This window comes from Suncus etruscus, chromosome 10 (genome assembly GCF_024139225.1).
Source record: "Suncus etruscus isolate mSunEtr1 chromosome 10, mSunEtr1.pri.cur, whole genome shotgun sequence".
In the NCBI taxonomy this organism is placed as follows: Eukaryota; Metazoa; Chordata; class Mammalia; order Eulipotyphla; family Soricidae; genus Suncus; species Suncus etruscus.
This window is the reverse complement of record NC_064857.1, coordinates 110,983,032-111,003,569: the sequence shown is the minus strand read 5'-3', so window position 1 is coordinate 111,003,569 and position 20,538 is coordinate 110,983,032. Positions and strand designations below refer to the sequence as shown.

The 20,538-nt window shown below is 41.7% G+C and overlaps 1 protein-coding gene across 1 annotated transcript; it reads left to right on the top strand.

The window, feature by feature from the left end:
• The first annotated feature begins 3,944 nt into the window (after positions 1-3,944).
• On the top strand, positions 3,945-4,488 carry LOC126020681 (UBA-like domain-containing protein 2). The gene is given in 2 exon segments (XM_049782185.1): positions 3,945-4,442; positions 4,445-4,488. Coding segments are annotated over 2 exon segments (486 nt in total). The 5' UTR covers positions 3,945-3,985; the 3' UTR covers positions 4,474-4,488.
• The last annotated feature ends 16,050 nt before the right edge of the window (positions 4,489-20,538 follow it).

Here is a 20,538-nt window from a genome sequence, read left to right as displayed (position 1 = left end):
CGTTTGACGCTCGGGGGTTACTCCTGGCTATGCGCTCAGAAATTGCCCCTGGCTTGAGGGGACCACATAGGATGCCGGAGGATCGAACCTCGGTCCGTCCTCCACTAGCACTTGCAAGGCAGACATCTTACCTCTAGCGCCACCTTCCCAGCCCCTCTATATCATTTCAAAGAGAGGAGCACTCTCTTAAATCTTTAGAAACCTGGGGCCGGAGAGATAGCATGGAGGTAAGGCGTTTGCCTTTCATGCAGGAGGTCATCGGTTCGAATCCCGGCGCCCCATATGGTCCCCTGTGCCTGCCAGGAGCAATTTCTGAGCCTGGAGCCAGGAATAACCCCTGAGCACTGCCAGGTGTGACCCAAAAACCAAAAAAAAAAAAAAAAATCTTTAGAAACCTAATCCAATGTTTGTTTCATCTTTTATTTCTGCTCTTCGCTATTTTCTTCCTGCTGTTAACTTTTGGATTAACATCTATTATGCTTTGAGTTAGACCACGGGTCCTCATTCTCATTCTCATCCTCAGTGCGGCCCACTGAGGACATTTATCTAGCCCACCTGATATTTTTGCCACTGCTGCCTGTCTTGCTTAGCAGCTGACTTGTCCCGGGCCTTCAGTGAGATGCGCTCCACATTCTTTGACTTCCCTCCTTTTGTCTCCTCCTCAGTCTCAGCAAGGGTTCTCAAACTAAAGTCCTGCCAAAAGCAGGCCCATAGTTCCACTAAAATACTGGTAAGTTTGTTGATTTAACTTTACTTGTTCTTTTTTTTTTTTTTTTTTAATTTTTTTTTTATTTAAACACCTTGATTACATACATAATTGTGTTTGGGTTTCAGTCATAAAAGAAACACCACCCATCACCAGTGCAACATTCCCATCACCCAAGTCCCAAATCACCCTCCTCCCCACCCAACCCCCGCCTGTACCCTAAACAGGCTCTACATTTCCCCATACATTCTCAATATTAGGACAGTTCAAAATGTAGTTATTTCTCTAACTAAACTCATCACTCTTTGTGGTGAGCTTCCTGAGGTGAGCTGGAACTTCCAGCTCTTTTCTCTTTTGTGTCTGAAAATTATTATTACAAGGGTGTCTTTCATTTTTCTTAAAACCCATAGATGAGTGAGACCATTCTGCGTTTTTCTCTCTCTCTCTGACTTATTTCACTCAGCATAATAGATTCCATGTACATCCATGTATAGGAAAATTTCATGACTTCATCTCTCCTGACAGCTGCATAATATTCCATTGTGTATATGTACCACAGTTTCTTTAGCCATTCATCTGTTGAAGGGCATCTTGGTTGTTTCCAGAGTCTTGCTATGGTAAATAGAGCTGCAATGAATATAGTGGTAAGGAAGGGGTTTTTGTATTGTATTTTTGTGTTCCTAGGGTATATTCCTAGGAGTGGTATAGCTGGATCGTATGGGAGCTCGATTTCCAGTTTTTGGAGGAATCTCCATATCGCTTTCCATAAAGGTTGAACTAGACAGCATTCCCACCAGCAGTGGATAAGAGTTCCTTTCTCTCCACATCCCCCAACACTGTTTATTCTCATTCTTTGTGATGTGTGCCATTCTCTGGGGTGTGAGGTGGTATCTCATCATTGTTTTGATTTGCATCTCCCTGATGATTAGTGATGTGGAACATTTTTTCATGTGTCTTTTGGCCATGCGTATTTCTTCTTTGTCAAAGTGTCTGTTCATTTCTTCTCCCCATTTTTTGATGGGGTTAGATGTTTTTTTCTTGTAAAGTTCTCTGTCAGTGCCTTGTATATTTTGGAGATTAGCCCCTTATCTGATGGGTATTGGGTGAATAGTTTCTCCCACTCAGTGGGTGGCTCTTGTATCCTGGGCACTATTTCCTTTGAGGTGCAGAAGCTTCTCAGCTTAATATATTCCCATCTGTTAATCTCTGCTTTCACTTGCTTGGAGAGTGCAGTTTCCTCCTTGAAGATGCCTGTAATGTCCTGTAGTGTTTTGCCTATGTGCTGTTCTATATATCTTATGGTTTTGGGGCTGATATCGAGGTCTTTAAACCATTTGGATTTTACCTTTGTACATGATGTTAGCTGGGGGTCTAAGTTTAATTTTTTGCAAGTGGCTATCCAATTGTGCCAACACCACTTGTTGAAGAGGCTTTCCCTGCTCCATTTAGGATTTCCTGCTCCTTTATCAAAAATTAGATGGTTGTATCTCTGGGGAACATTTTCTGAGTATTCAAGCCTATTCCACTGATCTGAGGACCTATCCTTATTCCAATACCATGCTGTTTTGATAACTGTTGCTTTGTAGTACAGTTTAAAGTTGGGAAAAGTAATTCCTCCCATATTCTTTTTCCCAATGATTGCTTTAGCTATTCGAGGGTGTTTATTGTTCCAAATGAATTTCAAAAGTGTCTGATCCACTTCTTTGAAGAATGTCATGGGTATCTTTAGAGGGATGGCATTAAATCTGTATAATGCCTTGGGGAGTATTGACATTTTGATGATGTTAATCCTGCCAATCCATGAGCAGGGTATGTGTTTCCATTTCCGTGTGTCCTCTCTTATTTCTTGGAGCAGAGTTTTATAGTTTTCTTTGTATAGGTCCTTCACATATTTAGTCAAGTTGATTCCAAGATATTTGAGTTTGTGTGGTACTATTGTGAATGGGGTTGTTTTCTTAATGTCCATTTCTTCTTTATTACTGTTGGTGTATAGAAAGGCCATTGATTTTTGTGTGTTAATTTTGTAGCCTGCCACCTTGCTATATGAGTCTATTGTTTCTAGAAGCTTTTTGATAGAGTCTTTAGGGTTTTCTAAGTAGAGTATCATGTCATCTGCAAACAGTGAGAGCTTGACTTCTTCCTTTCCTATCTGGATTCCCTTGATATCCTTTTCTTGCCTAATCGCTATAGCAAGTACTTCCAGTGCTATGTTGAATAGGAGTGGTGAGAGAGGACAGCCTTGTCTTGTGCCAGAATTTAGAGGGAAGGCTTTCAGTTTTTCTCCATTGAGGATAATATTTGCCACTGGCTTGTGGTAGATGGCCTTCACTATATTGAGAAAGGTTCCCTCCATTCCCATCTTGCTGAGAGTTTTGATCAAGAATGGGTGTTGGACCTTATCAAATGCTTTCTCTGCATCTATTGATATGATCATGTGGTTTTTATTTTTCTTGTTATTGATGTACTTGTTCTTTTTTAATATTGTATTTGTTCCTGTTTACTTGTTATGACTTCAAAATAAGGTATGCGCAGTGTGCATAGGAATTTGTTCATAGCTTTTTTTTTGTAAAATAGTTTATATATTATACTATATATATATATATATATATATATATATATATATATACTATAGAGTCGGGACCTCCAATGGACTGAGGGATAGTGAACTTATCCTATTTAAAAAGTTTGAGGATCCCTGATTAGACCGTTAATTTTAGACCTTCTCTGCTTTTTTTCTTTTGATCAAATTCTTTTATGGCATTTTGTTCTTTTGGAGGCAATGAATTTTCTTTCTTAATTTTTTTATGCTCATCATTTCCATAAAGAAATGCAACAGGGGGCTAGAGCAGTGGTACAAGCACTAGGGCATTTGCTTTACATGCACTAACCTAGGACACTAACCTAGGACAGACTGTGATTTGATCCCTGGTGTCTCAGATGGTCCCCCAAGCCAGGAGTGATTTCTGAGCACATAGCCAGGAGTAACCGCTGAGCGTCACTGGGTGTGGCCAAAAAAAAAGGCGAAACAGTGCGGGCCCCGCAAGGCCGCAGCATCGGGATCGCGGAGGCCGGCCGCGCGGAGCCCCCCGGAGCTCGGCCCCGCGGCCCATCGGCAGCGGCTCGCGGCCTCCCGAAGCTTTGCGGGGACACCCGGGCTCCGCCCCGCGAGGCTCAGCGTCTCGATCGGCGGCTGCGGGAGCCGGATCGCGAGCCTCGCCGGGCCGGGCCGGGCCGAGCCGAGCTCCGCGGGCCGCGCAGCCCGGAGCCAGGTCGGTGAACATGGAGGAGCTGCGGCACCAGGTCATGATCAATCAGTTCGTGCTGGCCGCGGGCTGCGCGGCGGACCAGGCGAAGCAGCTGCTGCAGGCGGCGCATTGGCAGTTCGAGACGGCGCTGAGCACGTTTTTCCAAGAAACCAACGTTCCCAACAGCCACCACCACCCCCAGATGATGTGCACACCCAGCAACACGCCTGCCACCCCGCCCAACTTCCCCGACGCCCTGGCCATGTTCTCCACGCTGCGTGCCTCCGAGGGGCTACAGGGCACGGGGAGCCCCAGGACGGCTGCCGCCTGCTCGCCCCCAGCCAACTTCAGCCCCTTCTGGGCCTCCTCCCCACCTGGCCACCAGGCAGCCTGGATCCCACCCTCGTCGCCCACGGCCCACGGCTTCCTCCACCACCACCACCCGCCGCCCACGTGGGCCCCCGGAGCGACACAGGGGGCTGCCCCGCAGAAGCCATGGCGGCCATGGACAGCCAGAGATGAGACTGGCGGGGAGGGCAGCGGAGATCGGGGTGGGGGGGCACGGTTTCCTGAAGATGGCACTGGAAAGTTTTATAAAAGAATTTTTGTGGGTGGGAACAGGGGGGACAGCAATATTCCTGGGCCATTTGGGTCTAGCAGGAGTTTTCAGGCAGTTTTTTTTTCTGTTTTTAATATATAACTATAATATATATGAAAAAAAATGCAACAACAGATTTTGATAATAGAATTTGTAACCATTAATTAACTTGGCTGTATTTATTGTTTCTATTTAAAACCATTATTTTCTGGTGCTGAACCACACTCAAAAAACCTCACATATGTGTCATTTATATAATTTATTGTTTCTAGTAGTGTGTGCACATGTGTGTGTGTGTGTGTGTGTGTGTGTTTGTGTGTTCCAAGGATTACCCAGGCCTTACCCCTGCTAGGATGCACAGTATATTGGTTCTTGGACCTCACAAGCCATGCTCAGATGCAGATTTCCTCCCTACTCTATTGGATTTGTTCAGTGTTTTGTTTTGTTTTTGTTTTATGCACTCAGAAATCACTCCTGGCTTGGGAGACATATGGGATGCCATGGATCAAATCGAGGTCCATCATTTGTGTGCAAGGCAAATGCCAAAAACCGCTGAGTTATCGATGAGTTCAAGTCTGCAATGTAGCAACAAATGTTGGGCAACAAACAGCAATACTAGGCCTCTGAGACTGCACCGAGTGGCTTCCACTCGAAACTGGTGATGGAAGTGGAGTTGGCCACCCTAACCCTGTTTTATCTTTCTGATCCCTCTCATAGCTTGATAATGGACAATAGGTTTTCTATTTATATTATCTGCAAATAACGATTGCTTGATTCTTTTCCAGTCTGGGTTCCTTGTATTTCTTGTTGTCAGATTACATGATTAAAAACACACACAATGATTACAGAGGTCTGGTAGTAACGAGCAACCTTCAAAACCTGATTTTGAAGAAAAATGTCTAGTTTTTTTCTCCTTGTATCTATTAGCTGTGGGTTCATGACCTTTATTATGTTCCTTCTGTCTAATTTTCGTGAGTTCTAAATGGGTGCTAAAATTTGTCAAGTGCAGGGGCCGGCGAGGTGGCGCTAGAGGTAAGGTGTCTGCCTTGCCAGCGCTAGCCAAGGATCAGGACCGAGGTTCGATCCCCCGGCAGTAACCCCTGAGCATCAAATGGGTGTGGCCCGAAAAACCAAAAAAAAAAAATTTGTCAAATGCTACCTTAGCATCAATTAATTTTTTAAAAAGTCTTTCCTTGTGTTTTGTAACTCTAAGATTTAACCTTGTAAATTGCCTGAAAATTACGTAAAATATTTTGGAGCTGTGTCAGTCTATGCCTATGATTACTTCACATACAAAACCTTTTTACCGGCCTGGAGAGAGAGCACAGCGTTGTTTGCCTTGCAAGCAGCCGATCCAGGACCTAAGGTGGTTGGTTCGAATCCCGGTGTCCCATATGGTCCCCGTGCCTGCCAGGAGCTATCTCTGAGCAGATAGCCAGGAGTAATCCCTGAGCACCGCCGGGTGTGGCCCAAAACCAAAACCAAAACCAAAACAAAACCTTTTTACTTCCTGTCTGCACTTTTGCATTTTTATGAAAATTTATTGTAGTTATTATTTTAATGCTTTTTGTCTATTTGATGTGGGCCCATATCAGATGGTATTCGGTGGCTACTCCTGGCACTGAGCTCTGAAGTCACTTCCGATGGGCTCAGGGAACCTTATGGGATGCTGGGGATCGAACCGAGGTTGGCTGCATGCAAGATAGTATGCCTCCCTGATGTGCTGTCACTCTGGCCTCCACTAGCTTAATGCTTTCTGTTAGGATGATAAGATTGATATGTCATGTTTCAAAATTAGAATATTCTAAAATTGACAGTATACTAGTGTGTTTTTCTAGTGTGCTATTTCCTGTATTTCTGTTACTAATTAGAATCCATTTGTTTCAGGTAAAATTTTTCATTTCTTGCAAGAGAAGATAGAACTAGTACTGATAAGCACTCTCAGCTTTTGCTTTGTCTGGGCAAGTCTTTCATTTCTTTTTGCCCAGATCCATTCAGAGGCTACTCTTGTTCTGTGCTTGGATGGGGGTTTGGTCCTGGTAGTGTTAAGGACCCAATGATGTGAGGGATTGAACCCAGGTCTCCAAGTCTGTGTTCCTGCCTATTGATATTCTCTGGTCCCATCTGCACTTCTGGGCAGCACTGCCAGCATTGGCACTCATTCCTTCTGTGCTCCCAGGGCTGTCTTCTGGCTCTGTACTGACGGTGAGGTTTTGACACAGATTTTGATCACAAGGGGGGTTCACTTTTGTTTTATGGCTCATTTTGGGGGCTGTCATGACCATCGATAAGTAGAAGCTACTCCAGGCTCAGCACTCAGGGTCATTCCTGGAGGTGCTTGGGGGAGCACGCAGTGCCACAGATCAAACCTGGGCTTCCTGCATGCAAAACATGAGTCAGCCTTTTGGGCCACCTCTCAGACCCAGTTGCCCTTTGAAAGTAATAAGAAGCTGTGCTCATTACTTTTTAGCTGCTCGTGTGGCTTATCTATTTTGAGGTTGGGGACCTATAACTTCATGAAATTGGATATATACATCTCTCCCGAATTTGGAAATTTTCAGCTATTATCGCTTAACATTCGCTCCATACTTGTTCCTCAGGAACTCCAATCTATAACCATTTATTTTTAAAATGTATCTCATAGGCTTTTGTCATTCTTTTTCTTTGTTCTCCCTGACTAGGAGATAATTTTACATTTTCCAACTTCCTTCGAGCTCACAGAATTCTCTACTTTAATGTTGATTTTTTCTGTTTCCCTTTCCCTTTTTTTGTGTGTGTGGACACCCCATAGTGCTCAGAGGTTCCTTCTAGCAGGCTTCGGGGGACTTATGTGGGGTGCTAAGGATTGAACCAGGGTCGGCTACATGCAAGGCATGTATTGTACAGTACTTCTTTCCACAGTACTGTCACTCTGGTCCTCTGTTGTATTTTTCATTTGTTAATGTGTTTTTCCATTCCAGAATGTGAACTTTTATTGTTAGGTTGCTCCTTTGGTTCAAATGCTGTTTATATGCTTCCAAAGAGTAATTTTATTTCATGTTTGTAGCTCACTGCGCATCATTATTCAGAACAGTTAAGTTGCTTATTTTAACTTTTATTGAGGCACTATGTTGAAGTTTCAGCTGCACAATTTTCCAACAATAATCCTTTCACCAGTGTCCACTTCCGCCCATCAATATCTCCAATTTTCCACCCCTCAGCCTAAGTGAAGCTAGAGAGATTATAGTGGGCTCCAGGATTCTTGCCTTACACTTGCCCAACCTGGATTTGATCCCCAGAATCCTTATAGTCACCTGAGCCTTCCAGAAATAACTCCTAAGTGCAGAGTCAGGGGTAACCCCTGAGCATCACCAGGGTCGGCCCCTTTAAGAATGTTTTGGTTTTGCTTCACAAAAAAAATGTTTTGAGAATCACAGTTTTCCTGGTGGCCTGCCTCATCACTGATCTTCTATGATTCCCTGCAGGGACGCCAATGTGCCCACTTCAGGTACACAGGTTGTTGAGCTAATACCAGCAGGGCTATTTTGGAGGAAGTGCAGGCACCCTGCCCCATATCTTCCTTTTACTGGAAAAGCCTCTCAGCTGTAACCACACCCTTCTTCCAGGAGGCCCTGCAGCTGAGAATGTGCCACTAAAATTTGTAGTATTGTAGCTTTGAATTTCTGGACAACTTCATTTGTTTGATGCTGTCATGCCTAAAAGAACACCTCAGTTTATCAGACTGGTCATATATAACAAGAGCTTACTAAATCTACTGTCACTAAATTAATGACTTCATTGGGGGGGATACAATGATTTTCACATATGAGTTTGCTACTGTACTTTTTCTTTTTTTCTCTTTTCTTCCATTTTATTCTTTCTTTCTTTTTTTCAATAACATTGCTTTTAACTTACCTGGAAACAAATGTATTATGATCAACTATGTCAATTATGTGATGCATTTTCTCTAAATAAAAATTTTAAAAATGTTTTAGGGCTTGAACAGAAATACAGCAGGTGGGGCACCTGACTTGCACAAACTAATTCTGGTTCAATTGGTTTCTAGTGCTCCATTTGGTCCCAAAAATGTCACCAGGAGTAATACGAGTACAGAGCCAGGAGTAAGCCCTGAGGTGTGACCCCAAAGAAAAATAAAAGAAAAAAATCCACTGCAGATGAGTGAGATCATCTAGTATTTGTCCTTCTCACTAATTTTCTCTGTAGCTCTATATAAGTTGAAGCAGAAGACAGAATTTAGTCTTCTAAAAGTGGAGCAGCATTTTTCATATAATGATTTTCAACCAATTGTCTGTCAGGTTGCTTCCAAGGCTGTTTGTAACTAGTGCTGCAATGAACACTTACCTTTATAAGATGATATTTTTGTGTTCTTAGTTAGAAAAACCAGAGCTAATTGTTTCCCGTCTTCGTGATGGCATGCAGTGATCTAATCATTTTGGTTTTCATTTTCCTGATAGTTGTGAACACCTTTTCATGTGTCTGTTGGTTAGGTCTTTGTCTTGAAGGAAGACTATTCACCTCCTCTACCATTTTTTGATTGGGGCCAAACCCAGTTGTTCTCAGGCATCATATGGACTGCTGTAAATTGAACCAGGGTCAGCCACATGCAAGGCAAGTGACTTAACCCCTGGATTATCATTGCTGGCACCTACTTTATGATGAGGCGCTTTAAAAAGGGTTTGGGTTTTTTTTCTTTAAAAAGGGTTTGGGTTTTTTTTCTTGAGTACTTTGTCAAATGTACAGTATGAATGCTTCCTTTGGTCCTTATAGGGATTCTTAAACAATCCAGGATTCCTCCTCCTAGAAAAGTTTTTCCTCGCATATAGCCTGGTTTCTCTACTCCGCAAATCCTGAACCTTCTCAGAATCATTTCTGTTCTGTCTGATCCATCTTGCTTCCAAGATTTGCAAGTCCTGGTTGAATATCCTCAGTGGGGAGAAAACAGACCTCTTTGCCAGCATCGCACACACCTGAAACTATGGACTCTTTCTCTGGGAGGGATAACTCAGGAAGAGGTAAACTGTTCTCTTACCTTCTCTACCATGCATAGGCCCCATTTTGCCTTTTTTGGGGGGAGGATTTGGGCCACACCCGGCTGTGCTCAGGGGTTACTCCTGGCTGTGCACTCAGAAATCACTCCTGGGGCCGGCGAGGTGGTGCTAGAGGTAAGGTGTCTGCCTTGCAAGCGCTAGCCAAGGAAGGACCGCGGTTCTATCCCCCGGCATCCCATATGTCCCCCCAAGCCAGGGGCAATTTCTGAGCATTTAGCCAGGAGTAACCCCTGAGCATCAAATGGGTGTGGCCCAAAAACAAACAAAAAACAAACAAACAAACAAAAAAGAAATTGCTCCTGACAGGCTAAGTGGACCATCTGGGATACTGGGAATCGAACCCGGGTCTGCCTGGGGTCAGCAGCGTGCAAGGCAAATATCCTACTGCTGTCCTATTGCTCTGGGCCCCACCCCGTTTTGCTTTTATCCCAACAATGTGTTGTAACTTTTTCAGTAGATGTTTCAACTTCCACAAAGTATTTCTTATGTAAGAGAGATCATTTAAGATTTTGCCTTTTCCAGGGTTTCCTGGACTGTGACGAGAGGAGATGGAGTCAGTTCTTGAGTGCAAACCTGAATTACTTGTTGTACTGGTAGTCAAGACTCACACTGGGAAGGGAGGAAGGAAAAGGCTAAAGATTAGATATGTATGATAGAAACTAGAAATCATACGTTGAAGACCTACATTAAAGATGCTTTACCATCTTGTGAGATACCAGTCTGAGAAAAAAGAAAATGAAGGAAAAAAAAAAAGAGAGAGAGATACCAGTCTGAGATAGCAAGCAGCAGGTTGGTTCTTGAGCAATCTTTAAAAATTGTGGGAAGTTACTTGGATGGGTCAGCCAATACCCTGTAAGAAGGTGGAAGGGGGGGGGAAACCCAGACATGATATTTTCTCTGGCAACAAGTGAGATATAATGATCAGAAGATGAAGCATACAATATGGTGATGTCTGTCAAAGACAACATGGCACAGAATATCAGTACTTGGGCAAGGCCCCTAAGATATGTGAAAAAGAAGTCTTGGGTTTTTGTGGGAGGGAAAGTAGACTATGATGAATACACAGGTAAAGAATGTGAAGCAGGGGCCCGGAGAGATAGCACAGCGGTGTTTGCCTTGCAAGCAGCCGATCCAGGACCAAAGGTGGTTGGTTCGAATCCTGGTGTCCCATATGGTCCCCCGTGCCTGCCAGGAGCTATTTCTGAGCAGACAGCCAGGAGTAACCCCTGAGCACCACGGGGTGTGACCCAAAAAACCAAAAAAAAAAAAAAAAAAAAAAAAAAGAATGTGAAGCAGGTGCCTGTCTGTGTTTCTGAATACCTGAAGATCTCCTCAGAGGCCTAGGGAGCGCACCCCTGCTTTGTTTTGCGGCCTTACACTTTCTAACCAATGAACCCCACCACAACATGCAGGAAAAACCACACTACAAGCGTGACAATGGGGAAACCTCACAAGCAAACACCATGCACAGAGAATGAAGACGAAAGCTCGGTACACCTAATAAATTCCAACCACCTGATTAACCTCTCGGATAGGAACTTAAAATAGCAATATGGAAGATGTTTGTAGAACTCAAAGAAAGCATAGGTCGATCCAAACAGAACAAAAAGACAGAAATCAGAAAACTCCAAACTGAAATAACAGATCTGAAAAACATAGTAGATCAACTGAAAATCTCAATGGATTGCCTCACCTGCAGGGTAACAGCAGCTGAGGAGAGAATCGGAATACTGGAAGATGTGATGCAGAAAAACTCAACACAGCAGAAGAAATTGGAAAAGAACCTTAAGACAAACGAACAGGCAATGAAAAAAGTACTTAAGGAATGCGAACAGATGAAAATAGAAGTCTTTGATAAATTCAACAGAAATAGCATAAGAATCATTGGAGTCCCAGAGACCCAGGTAGGAGATCTCCAGGAAGAATCAACTGTCAAAGACATCATCAAAGAGATACTCCCAGACTTAAAGACTACATGCAATCAAATCCTACATTCCCAAAGAGTACCAGCTAAAAGAGACCCAAAGAAAAACACCCCAAGACACATCCTCGTTACAATGACAAATCCCACAGATAGAGATAGAATACTGAAAGCAGCAAGATCAAAAAGGGAAATTACATTCAAAGGAGCATCCCTAAGACTTACAGTAGACATGTCACAAGAAACTCTCAAGGCCAGAAGACAGTGGTGGGATATTTTGACAAGACAATGAAATGAATGCCTCACCGAGAATACTGCACCCAGCCCGACTCACGTTCAGGTTTGAAGGAAGAATATATAGCTTCATGGATAAACAACAGCTCAGAAACTTCACAGATGAAAAATCAGCTTTAAAGGAAAAACTGACAGGTCTACTCTAAGACAAGAGAGACCAACAAACACAGCAAACTTATCTACAAAGATGACATTAAATGCCATGACAATCATCTTTCTCAATGTCAATGGACTAAATTCACCAATTAAAAGACACAGAGTGGCAAAATGGGTCAAAAAGATGAATCCAACCTTCTGCTGCCTACAAGAAACACACCTGAATAATCAGAACAAACATAGACTCAAAATCAAAGGCTGGAGGAAAATCATCCAAGCAAACAACACCCTCAAAAAAGCTGGGGTGGCCATATTAATATCTGATGACACCAACTTTATACTCAGAAAAGTTGTAAGGGAAAAAGATGGAAACTATGTACTAATCAAGGGATATGTGCAACAGGAAGAAATCAGACTATTAAACATATATGCACCCAATGAGACCAGCAAATTATCTAATACAGTTACTGACAAATCTGAAGGAAGAAATCAATATTAACACAATCATTGTTGGAGACCTCAACATGGTCCTATCAACACTTGATAAGTCAACCAGACTGAAACCCGACAAAAACATACGAGCCCTGAAAAGAGTAATGGAAGAAAGAGGACTAGTAGCCATATATAGGATACTTCATCCTAAAAAACCTGGATACACATTCTTCTCCAATGTACAGGATAGACTACATGCTGACACAGAAAACATACCTCCATAAAATCAGGAGGATAGAAATCTTGCAGGCTACCTTTGCTGACCACAAGGCTCTGAAATTAGATGTGAACTACAAAGACACACAGAAGAAAAACTTTAACAATTGGAAATTAGACACCCTGCTACTGAACAACCAGTGGGTCCAAGATGAAATCAAAAAGAAAATCAAAACTTTCCTGGAAACAAATGATAATGAAGACACAAACTGCCAGAATCTATGGGACACAGCAAAAGCGGTCCTGAGAGGAAAATTTATAGCTCTACAAGTACACATCAGGAAGGAAGACGGGGCATACATGAGTAACTTAATGATGCAGCTCAAAAATTTAGAAAATGACCAACAAAAGGAACCAAAAATAGGGAAACAGAAGGAAATAACAAAGCTGAAAGCAGAAATCAATGAAGTGGAAAACCAAACAACAATCCGAAAGATCAACGAAAACAGAAGTTGATTCTTTGAAAAAATAAACAAGGTTGACAGACCATTGGCAAATCTCACAGAGAGAGAGAAATCTGATAACCCATATTAGAAATGAAAAGGAGCAGATCATGACAGATATTGCAGAGATCAAAAGGGTAATCAGAGACTACTTTGAAAAACTTTATGCTACTAAACATGAGAACCTAGAAGAAATAGAAAAATTCTTGGACACTTATAACCTTCCACATTTAAGTAAGGAAGATGTAGCATATCTAAACACCCCCATCGCTACTGAGGAAATTGAAACTGTAATCAAACATCTGCCCAAAAAGAAAAGCCCAGGCCCAGACAGATTTCCTAATGAATTTTTTCAAATCTTTCAAGAGGAACTACTACCAATCCTAGCCAGGCTGTTCCATGAAATTGAAAACAAACGGGAACACTCCCAAACAGCTTTTATGAAGCCAACATCACCTTGATACCAAAACCAGACAGAGACACTGCCAAAAAAGAAAATTACAGACCTATATCCCTGATGAATGCTGATGCAAAGATCTTCAACAAAATCCTGGCAAATAGGATCCAATGCATCATCAAGAAGATCATACACTACACGAAGTAGGTTTCATCCCAGAAATGCAAGGATGGTTTAACATCTGTAAATCAATCAACATCAGACACAACATCAACAACAAGAAAAATAAAAATCACATAATCATATCAATAGACACAGAGAAAGCATTTGACAAGGTCCAACACCCATTCTTGATCTAACCTCTCAGCAAGATGGGAATGAAAGGAACCTTTCTGAATATAGTTAAGGCCATCTACCACAAGCCAGTGGCAAATATTATCCTCAATGGAGAAAAACTAAAAGCCTTTCCTCTAAATTCTGGTACAAGACAAGGCTGTCCGCTCTCACCACTCCTCTTCAACATAGTACTGGAAGTGCTTGCTACAGCGATCAGGCAAGAAAAAGATATCAAGGGAATCCAGATAGGAAAGGAAGAAGTTAAGCTCTCATTGTTTGAAGATGACATGATACTCTACTTAGAAAACCCTAAAGACTTTACCAAAAAGCTTCTAGAAACAATAGACTCATATAGCAAGGTGGCAGGCTACAAAATTAACACACATAAATCAATGGCCTTTTTATACACCAATAATGATAGGGAAGAGATGGATGTCAAGAAGGCAATCCCATTCACAGTAGTGCCACACAAACTCAAATATCTTGGAGTCAACTTGACCAAAGATGTGAAGGACCTATACAAAGAAAACTATAAAACCCTGCTCCAAGAAATAAGAGAGGACACACAGAAATGGAAACATATACCTTGCTCATGGATTGGCAGGATTAACATAATTAAAATGGCAATACTCCCCAAAGCATTATACAGATTTAATGCGATCCCCTTAAAAATACCCAGGGCATTCTTCAAAGAAGTTCATCTGGAACAATAAACACCCTCAAATAGCTAAAGCACTCCTAGGGAAAAGGAAAATGGGAGGCATTACTTTCCCCAACTTTAAACTGTACTACAAAGTAATAGTTATCAAAACAGCATGGTATTGGAATGAAGACAGACCCTCAAATCAGTGGAGGCTTGAGTTCTCAGACAATGTTCCCCAGACATACAATCACCTAATTTTTGACAAGGGAGCAAGAAATCCTAAGTGGAGCAGGGAAAACATCTTGGTGCTGGCAGAACTGGTTAGCCACTTGCAAAAAAGCGAACATAGACCCCCCCAGTTAACATCATGTACCAAGGTAAAATCCAAATGGATATCAGACCTGATATCATAAGGTATATAGAACAACACGTTGGTAAAACACTCCATGACATTGAGACTAAAGGCATCTTCAAGGAGGAAACTGCACTTTCCAAACAAGTGGAAGCAGAGATCAACAGATGGGAATACATTTAGCTGAGAAGCCTCTGCACCTCAAAAGAAATAGTGCCCAGGATACAAGAGCCACCCACTGAGTGGGAGAAACTATTCACCCAATACCCATCAGATAAGGGGCTAATCTCCAAAATATACAGGGCACTGACAGAACTTTACAAGAAAAAAACATCTAATCCCATCAAAAAATGGGGAGAAGAAATGAACAGATGCTTTAATAAAAAAGAAATACAAATGGCCAAAAGGCACATGAAAAAATGCTCCTCATCATTAATCATCAGGGAGTTGCAAATCAAAACAAGGATGAGATACCATCTGACACCACAGAGATTGGCACACATCTCAAAGAATGAGAACAATCAGTGCTGGGGGGGATGTGGAGAGAAAGGAACTCTTATCCACTGCTGGTGGGAATGCTGTCTAGTCCAACCTCTATGGAAAGCGATATGGAGATTCCTCCAAAAACTGGAAATTGAGTTCCCATTCAACCCAGCTATTCCACTCCTAGGGATATACCCTAAGAACACAAGAATACAATACAAAAACCCTTTCCTCACACCTGTATTTATTGCAGCACTATTCACAATAGCCAGGCTCTGGAAACAATCAAGATGCCCTTCAACAAGCGAATGGCTAAAGAAACTGTGGTACATATACACAATGGAATGTTATGCAGCCATCAGGAGAGATGAAGTCATGAAATTTTACTATATATGGATGTACATGGAATCTATCATGCTGAGTGAAATAAGTCAGAGGGAGAGAGACACACAGAATAGTCTCACTCATCTATGGGTTTTAAGAAAAATAAAAGTCATTTTTGTAACAATCTTCAGAGACAATGAGAGGAGGGCTGGAACACCAGCTCACTTCATGAAGCTCACCACAAAGAGTGGTGAGTGCAGCTATAGAAATAACTACACAGGGGCCGGAGAGATAGCATGGAGGTAAGGCGTTTGCCTCTCATGCGAAAGGTCATCGGTTCGAATCCTGGCGTCCCATATGGTCCCCCGTGCTCGCCAGGAGCGACTTCTGAGCATGGAGCCAGGAGTAACTCCTGAGCACTGCCGGGTGAGACCCAAAAACCAAAAAAAAAAAAAAGAAATAACTACACAGAGAACTACCATAATCATGTGAATGAATGAGGGAACTGGAAAACCTGTCTGGAGTACAGGTGGGGGTGGGGTGGGTTGGAGGGAGATTTGGGACATTGGTGGTGGGAATGTTGCACTGGTGAAGGGGGTGTTCTTTACATGACTGAAACATAATCACAATCATATATGTAATCAAGATGTTTAAATAGGGCCTGGAGAGATAGCACAGCGGTGTTTGCCTTGCGAGCAGCCGATCCAGGACCAAAGGTGGTTGGTTCGAATCCCGGTGTCCCATATGGTCCCCCATGCCTGCCAGAAGCTATTTCTGAGCAGACAGCCAGGAGTAGCCCCTGAGCACTGCCGGGTGTGGCCCAAAAACAAACAAACAAAAAAAGATGTTTAAATAAAAGGGAAAAATAGGCAGAGGAATAAAAAAGAGTTCTGTAAAACTTACATGTCTAGAGTTTATGCTTTTATGTAGCACAGAATGCTTAAAGGCGATCGGGCTTTAGTTCTTGGACTTAGTGTCTAAGTAGAGGTGAAGAAACAGTTACTGGATGTTTTTTTTTTTTTTTTTTTTTTTTGGTTTTTGGGCCACACCCGGTAACGCTCAGGGGTTACTCCTGGCTATGTGCTCAGAAGATGCTCCTGGCTTGGGGGACCATATGGGACACCGGGGGATCGAACCGCGGTCCGTCCAAGGCTAGCGCAGGCAAGGCAGGCACCTTACCTTTAGCGCCACCGCCCGGCCCCTGGATGTTTTTAATAAAACTGACTCATGAGAAAAAAAAGAATGTGAAGCAACAAGCAGGAATGATTACAGTTGATATTATATTTCTGGATGACCAAAGAGAAGAACTAGATTGGATGATTCTCCTTTTGACATTTTTTGATAATTTTATTTCTAAATCATGTTATATATTAAATTAAATTTATAAACTATAAAGTTCTAAGGATAAAAATTAAAATTCTTTTATATGAAAATAAAGAGACTAAATCCCAAAGCTCTGGGAAAGGCAATTTTTTACATGAGCTGCTGCTGTTGCAGGCCAGGAATGGGACAACACTGAGAGAGGGATTTTTTTATTGGGTCTAGGAATTCTAGGGACTGAACTTAGAGTTGTAAATATTAAAAACATGCACTCACCACTGAACAACTCATGCAACATCTTTTTTTTTGTGTTTGTTTTTGGGCCACACCCGGCGGTGCTCAGGGGCTACTCCTGGCTGTCTGCTCAGAAATAGCTCCTGGCAGGCACGGGGGACCATATTGGACACCGGGATTCGAACCAACCACCTTGGGTCCTGGATCGGCTGCTTGCAAGGCAAACGCCACTGTGCTATCTCTCCGGGCCCTCATGCAACATCTTACTGAACCTATTACTAAGTCCACTTCTGGGTTCTTTATTTGCTTTAGGGCCACACCCAGCAGTGCTCAAGTGTTAATTCTGGTCAAATCAGAGAAGCATATGGGATGCTGGGGCTGGAATCTAGGTCAGCTGCATGCAAGGCCAGTACTCTATCCACTGTGCTATTGCTTTGGCCCATCCACTTCTGCAGTGGTCTTTATTATGAACAACTGATGACTATGTTCATCACAGTCATTTGCTTAGTGCTAACATTTCTGCAGTTCTGCTCTCCCATCTTTCTCAAGGAGAAAATCCTTTTTGTTCTGAAGGTTAAAAACCAAGACCAAGGTGCTGGTGAATGAAGACCTCCTGGCAACTGGGAGAAAGGACAGTTCTAAGTCTCTCTTCTTGCTTGTACATGGCTATCCTCTTGTTCCTATATATGTGGTCCTTCCTCTGTGGATCTGAAAGTTCTCTCATAGATTTCTGACACTTAGTGGCATATCCAATCCTACTGCATTGATTTTTACCTGCTGCAATCAGAGTGAATAAAAATGGAGGCGAACATAGCCAGCTGGCAAGGTTTTCACATATGCCTTAATCTCTGTAACTGTCTGCCTGTCCTCAGATTATGTTAGTTTGGTTGTACTTTGTGGTTAAGAGGCTGTCCCAGGACTGGTGACCTGGTTTTGTATAATTGTTTTCAGTGGACTATGGACAGTTCCTGTCTTCCTCATCTGAGTTTTCTGGCATTCAGCAGAGAGGTTCTACGTAAAAATTTACAAACAAACTGGGAAGCACTTTAAAACACAGTCCCTCTGTCTCATCTCTTCTCCCCTTGCCAATGAGTATGAGCTGAATTCATTAGGCCAGAGAGGGGCAAATTTAGTGTGTCTATGTAAATATGAATACTCAAAAACAAAAACAATCCCTGAAATAATTACCACAAATACAAACCCAGCAATATCACAAAAATATAATTTAGTTTGTAAGCACAATAGCAAATTTAAGATACTTCATTTAAGAACCTGTAGTTTATTTCTATTTAGCTGACAAAAAATTCACAAATATACAAAACAGACAATACAAATTTGAAATACTTTTGTAAAGGTGAAAATATAAGGAAGGCAGAACTATAGATTTATATTCGTCAACAATTTTTGAAGCTCTTATGGTCTGAAAACTCAAGTTTATCAGAATTATATTTGATATAAACAACCCTAGAATTATGTTAAATAAAATGTAAGAAATTCTGATCAATAGCCTATAACTAGTAACTATTATAACACAAATACGATATTCAACTCATGACTCAAATACAGCTACTATAAATTACTATTAATAATAAAAATTTCATTGTAGGGAACAAAATTGATCTTACTGCTATTTCAGGAAAAAGAATATACAGTAATTATTCAATCCCAACTTTTAAATCTTAGATCTCTTTTAAATATTTCTGCTTATTTGAGACTATTTTTGATTCATTGCTAACTTTAATAATATATTAAAACTTTAATGTGATTTAAGGTCATTTTTTGGTTGGGATTTTTTGTCTTTTACATGAAAGCACTAGAGAGATTCCTTTTCAAATTAGATAGAGGAAATATTTATCCATTTTGAAAGCTAGAGAATAAAACCTCTGCAGAAAATATTACCAATCTTAAATTTAGGCTACTATGATTTTCCTTTGTATTTAAACCATAACTAATTACTAGTAGTGCTATTGATTGTAAGTGTTAAATTTATAAGCATTTGGGTTTAAATCACAGAACATAAATATTACCATTTCTGTCTCTATTTTCACTGTTCACCTTTGTAAATTTGAAAATTAAGCTAGAAAAAGACTAGACAAAGCAGGGACTACAAGACTTTGGTACCAGAAAATAACATTTGGAAGTCACGAGGTTTTCTAGTTATCTGCAGAGTATAGACACATGGGCTCTACCCCCACACAGAACTTTTATGCCACACAATGTGCTGCTGTGAGGCCCCTTTAGTACTTTGAGGGCCCAGTCCACCACTGCCCAAATGAAGGTGGATGGTTTTTCAGCAACCTCGAGTGCCAGTCATAGGCTGTCTTATCAGCTTCAATATTTTCTTTTGTTTGTTTGTTTGTTTGTTTGTTTTGGGCTACACCCAGCAGTGCTCAGGGGTTATTCCTGGCTCTGTGTTCAGAATCACCCTGGTGGGTTCAGGGGACCATATGGGATGCCAGGAATCAAACCCTGGGCCAGTCCTGGTCGGCTGTGTGCAAGGCAAATGCCCTACTGCTGTGCTATCTCTCCGGCCCCTGCTTCACTATTCTTTTTTTTTTTTTGGTTTTTGGGCCACACCCGTTTGATGCTCAGGGGTTACTCCTGGCTATGTGCTCAGAAATCGCCCCTGGCTTGGGGGGACCATATGGGACGCCGGGGGATCGAACCGCGGTCCTTCCTTGGCTAGCGCTTGCAAGGCAGACACCTTACCTCCAGCGCCACCTACCCGGCCCCGCTTCACTATTCTTGAGGAAAGTCTCTTTCCTCATGTAAGAAAATAATCAGAGAACCTTGTTTGCAAAGATTTCCTAAAGCCATTCACTAGCATGAATGTGGGCCAGGCTTTGTAGTACACAGCTACCAGTGTTAGCACCACCTCTCAGCATAAACTGAGGGGACAATGATTCTAAGTAGCTTTGGGTCAAAGTTAAGGTAGCAATTTTGAAGGGCTATTTACAGAAATATTTCTGATCATTAAAATAAGTGAACCTTTGATTCCAAATATATATATATATACACATATATATTCAAGTATATGTTCAAATTTATATCTTACAAAGCTAGATAAATTAGCAGGAGAAAGGTAGTAAAACAGACTTTGATTTTTGAATTTCAAATTATATTATTATTGGCCTGATAAAGTCCAATATTTTGAAAAACTATACTGAGCCAATATTGTAAGGCCAATTTATCAGAAAGGAACATCAAAAAGGTGCGTTTTTCAGACGAAGATCAAGTTCAGTACAGATTCTACCTAATCAATAGCTGCAAGTCAGTCAACTTCTAGTTCAATTTAATATAAAGGTGAGTGGTATCTTTCTTTCCCATCTATATCATGTCTAGCCTTACTAGTTCTTGTACTTATCATTTATATAAAAGTGGGAAAAACCC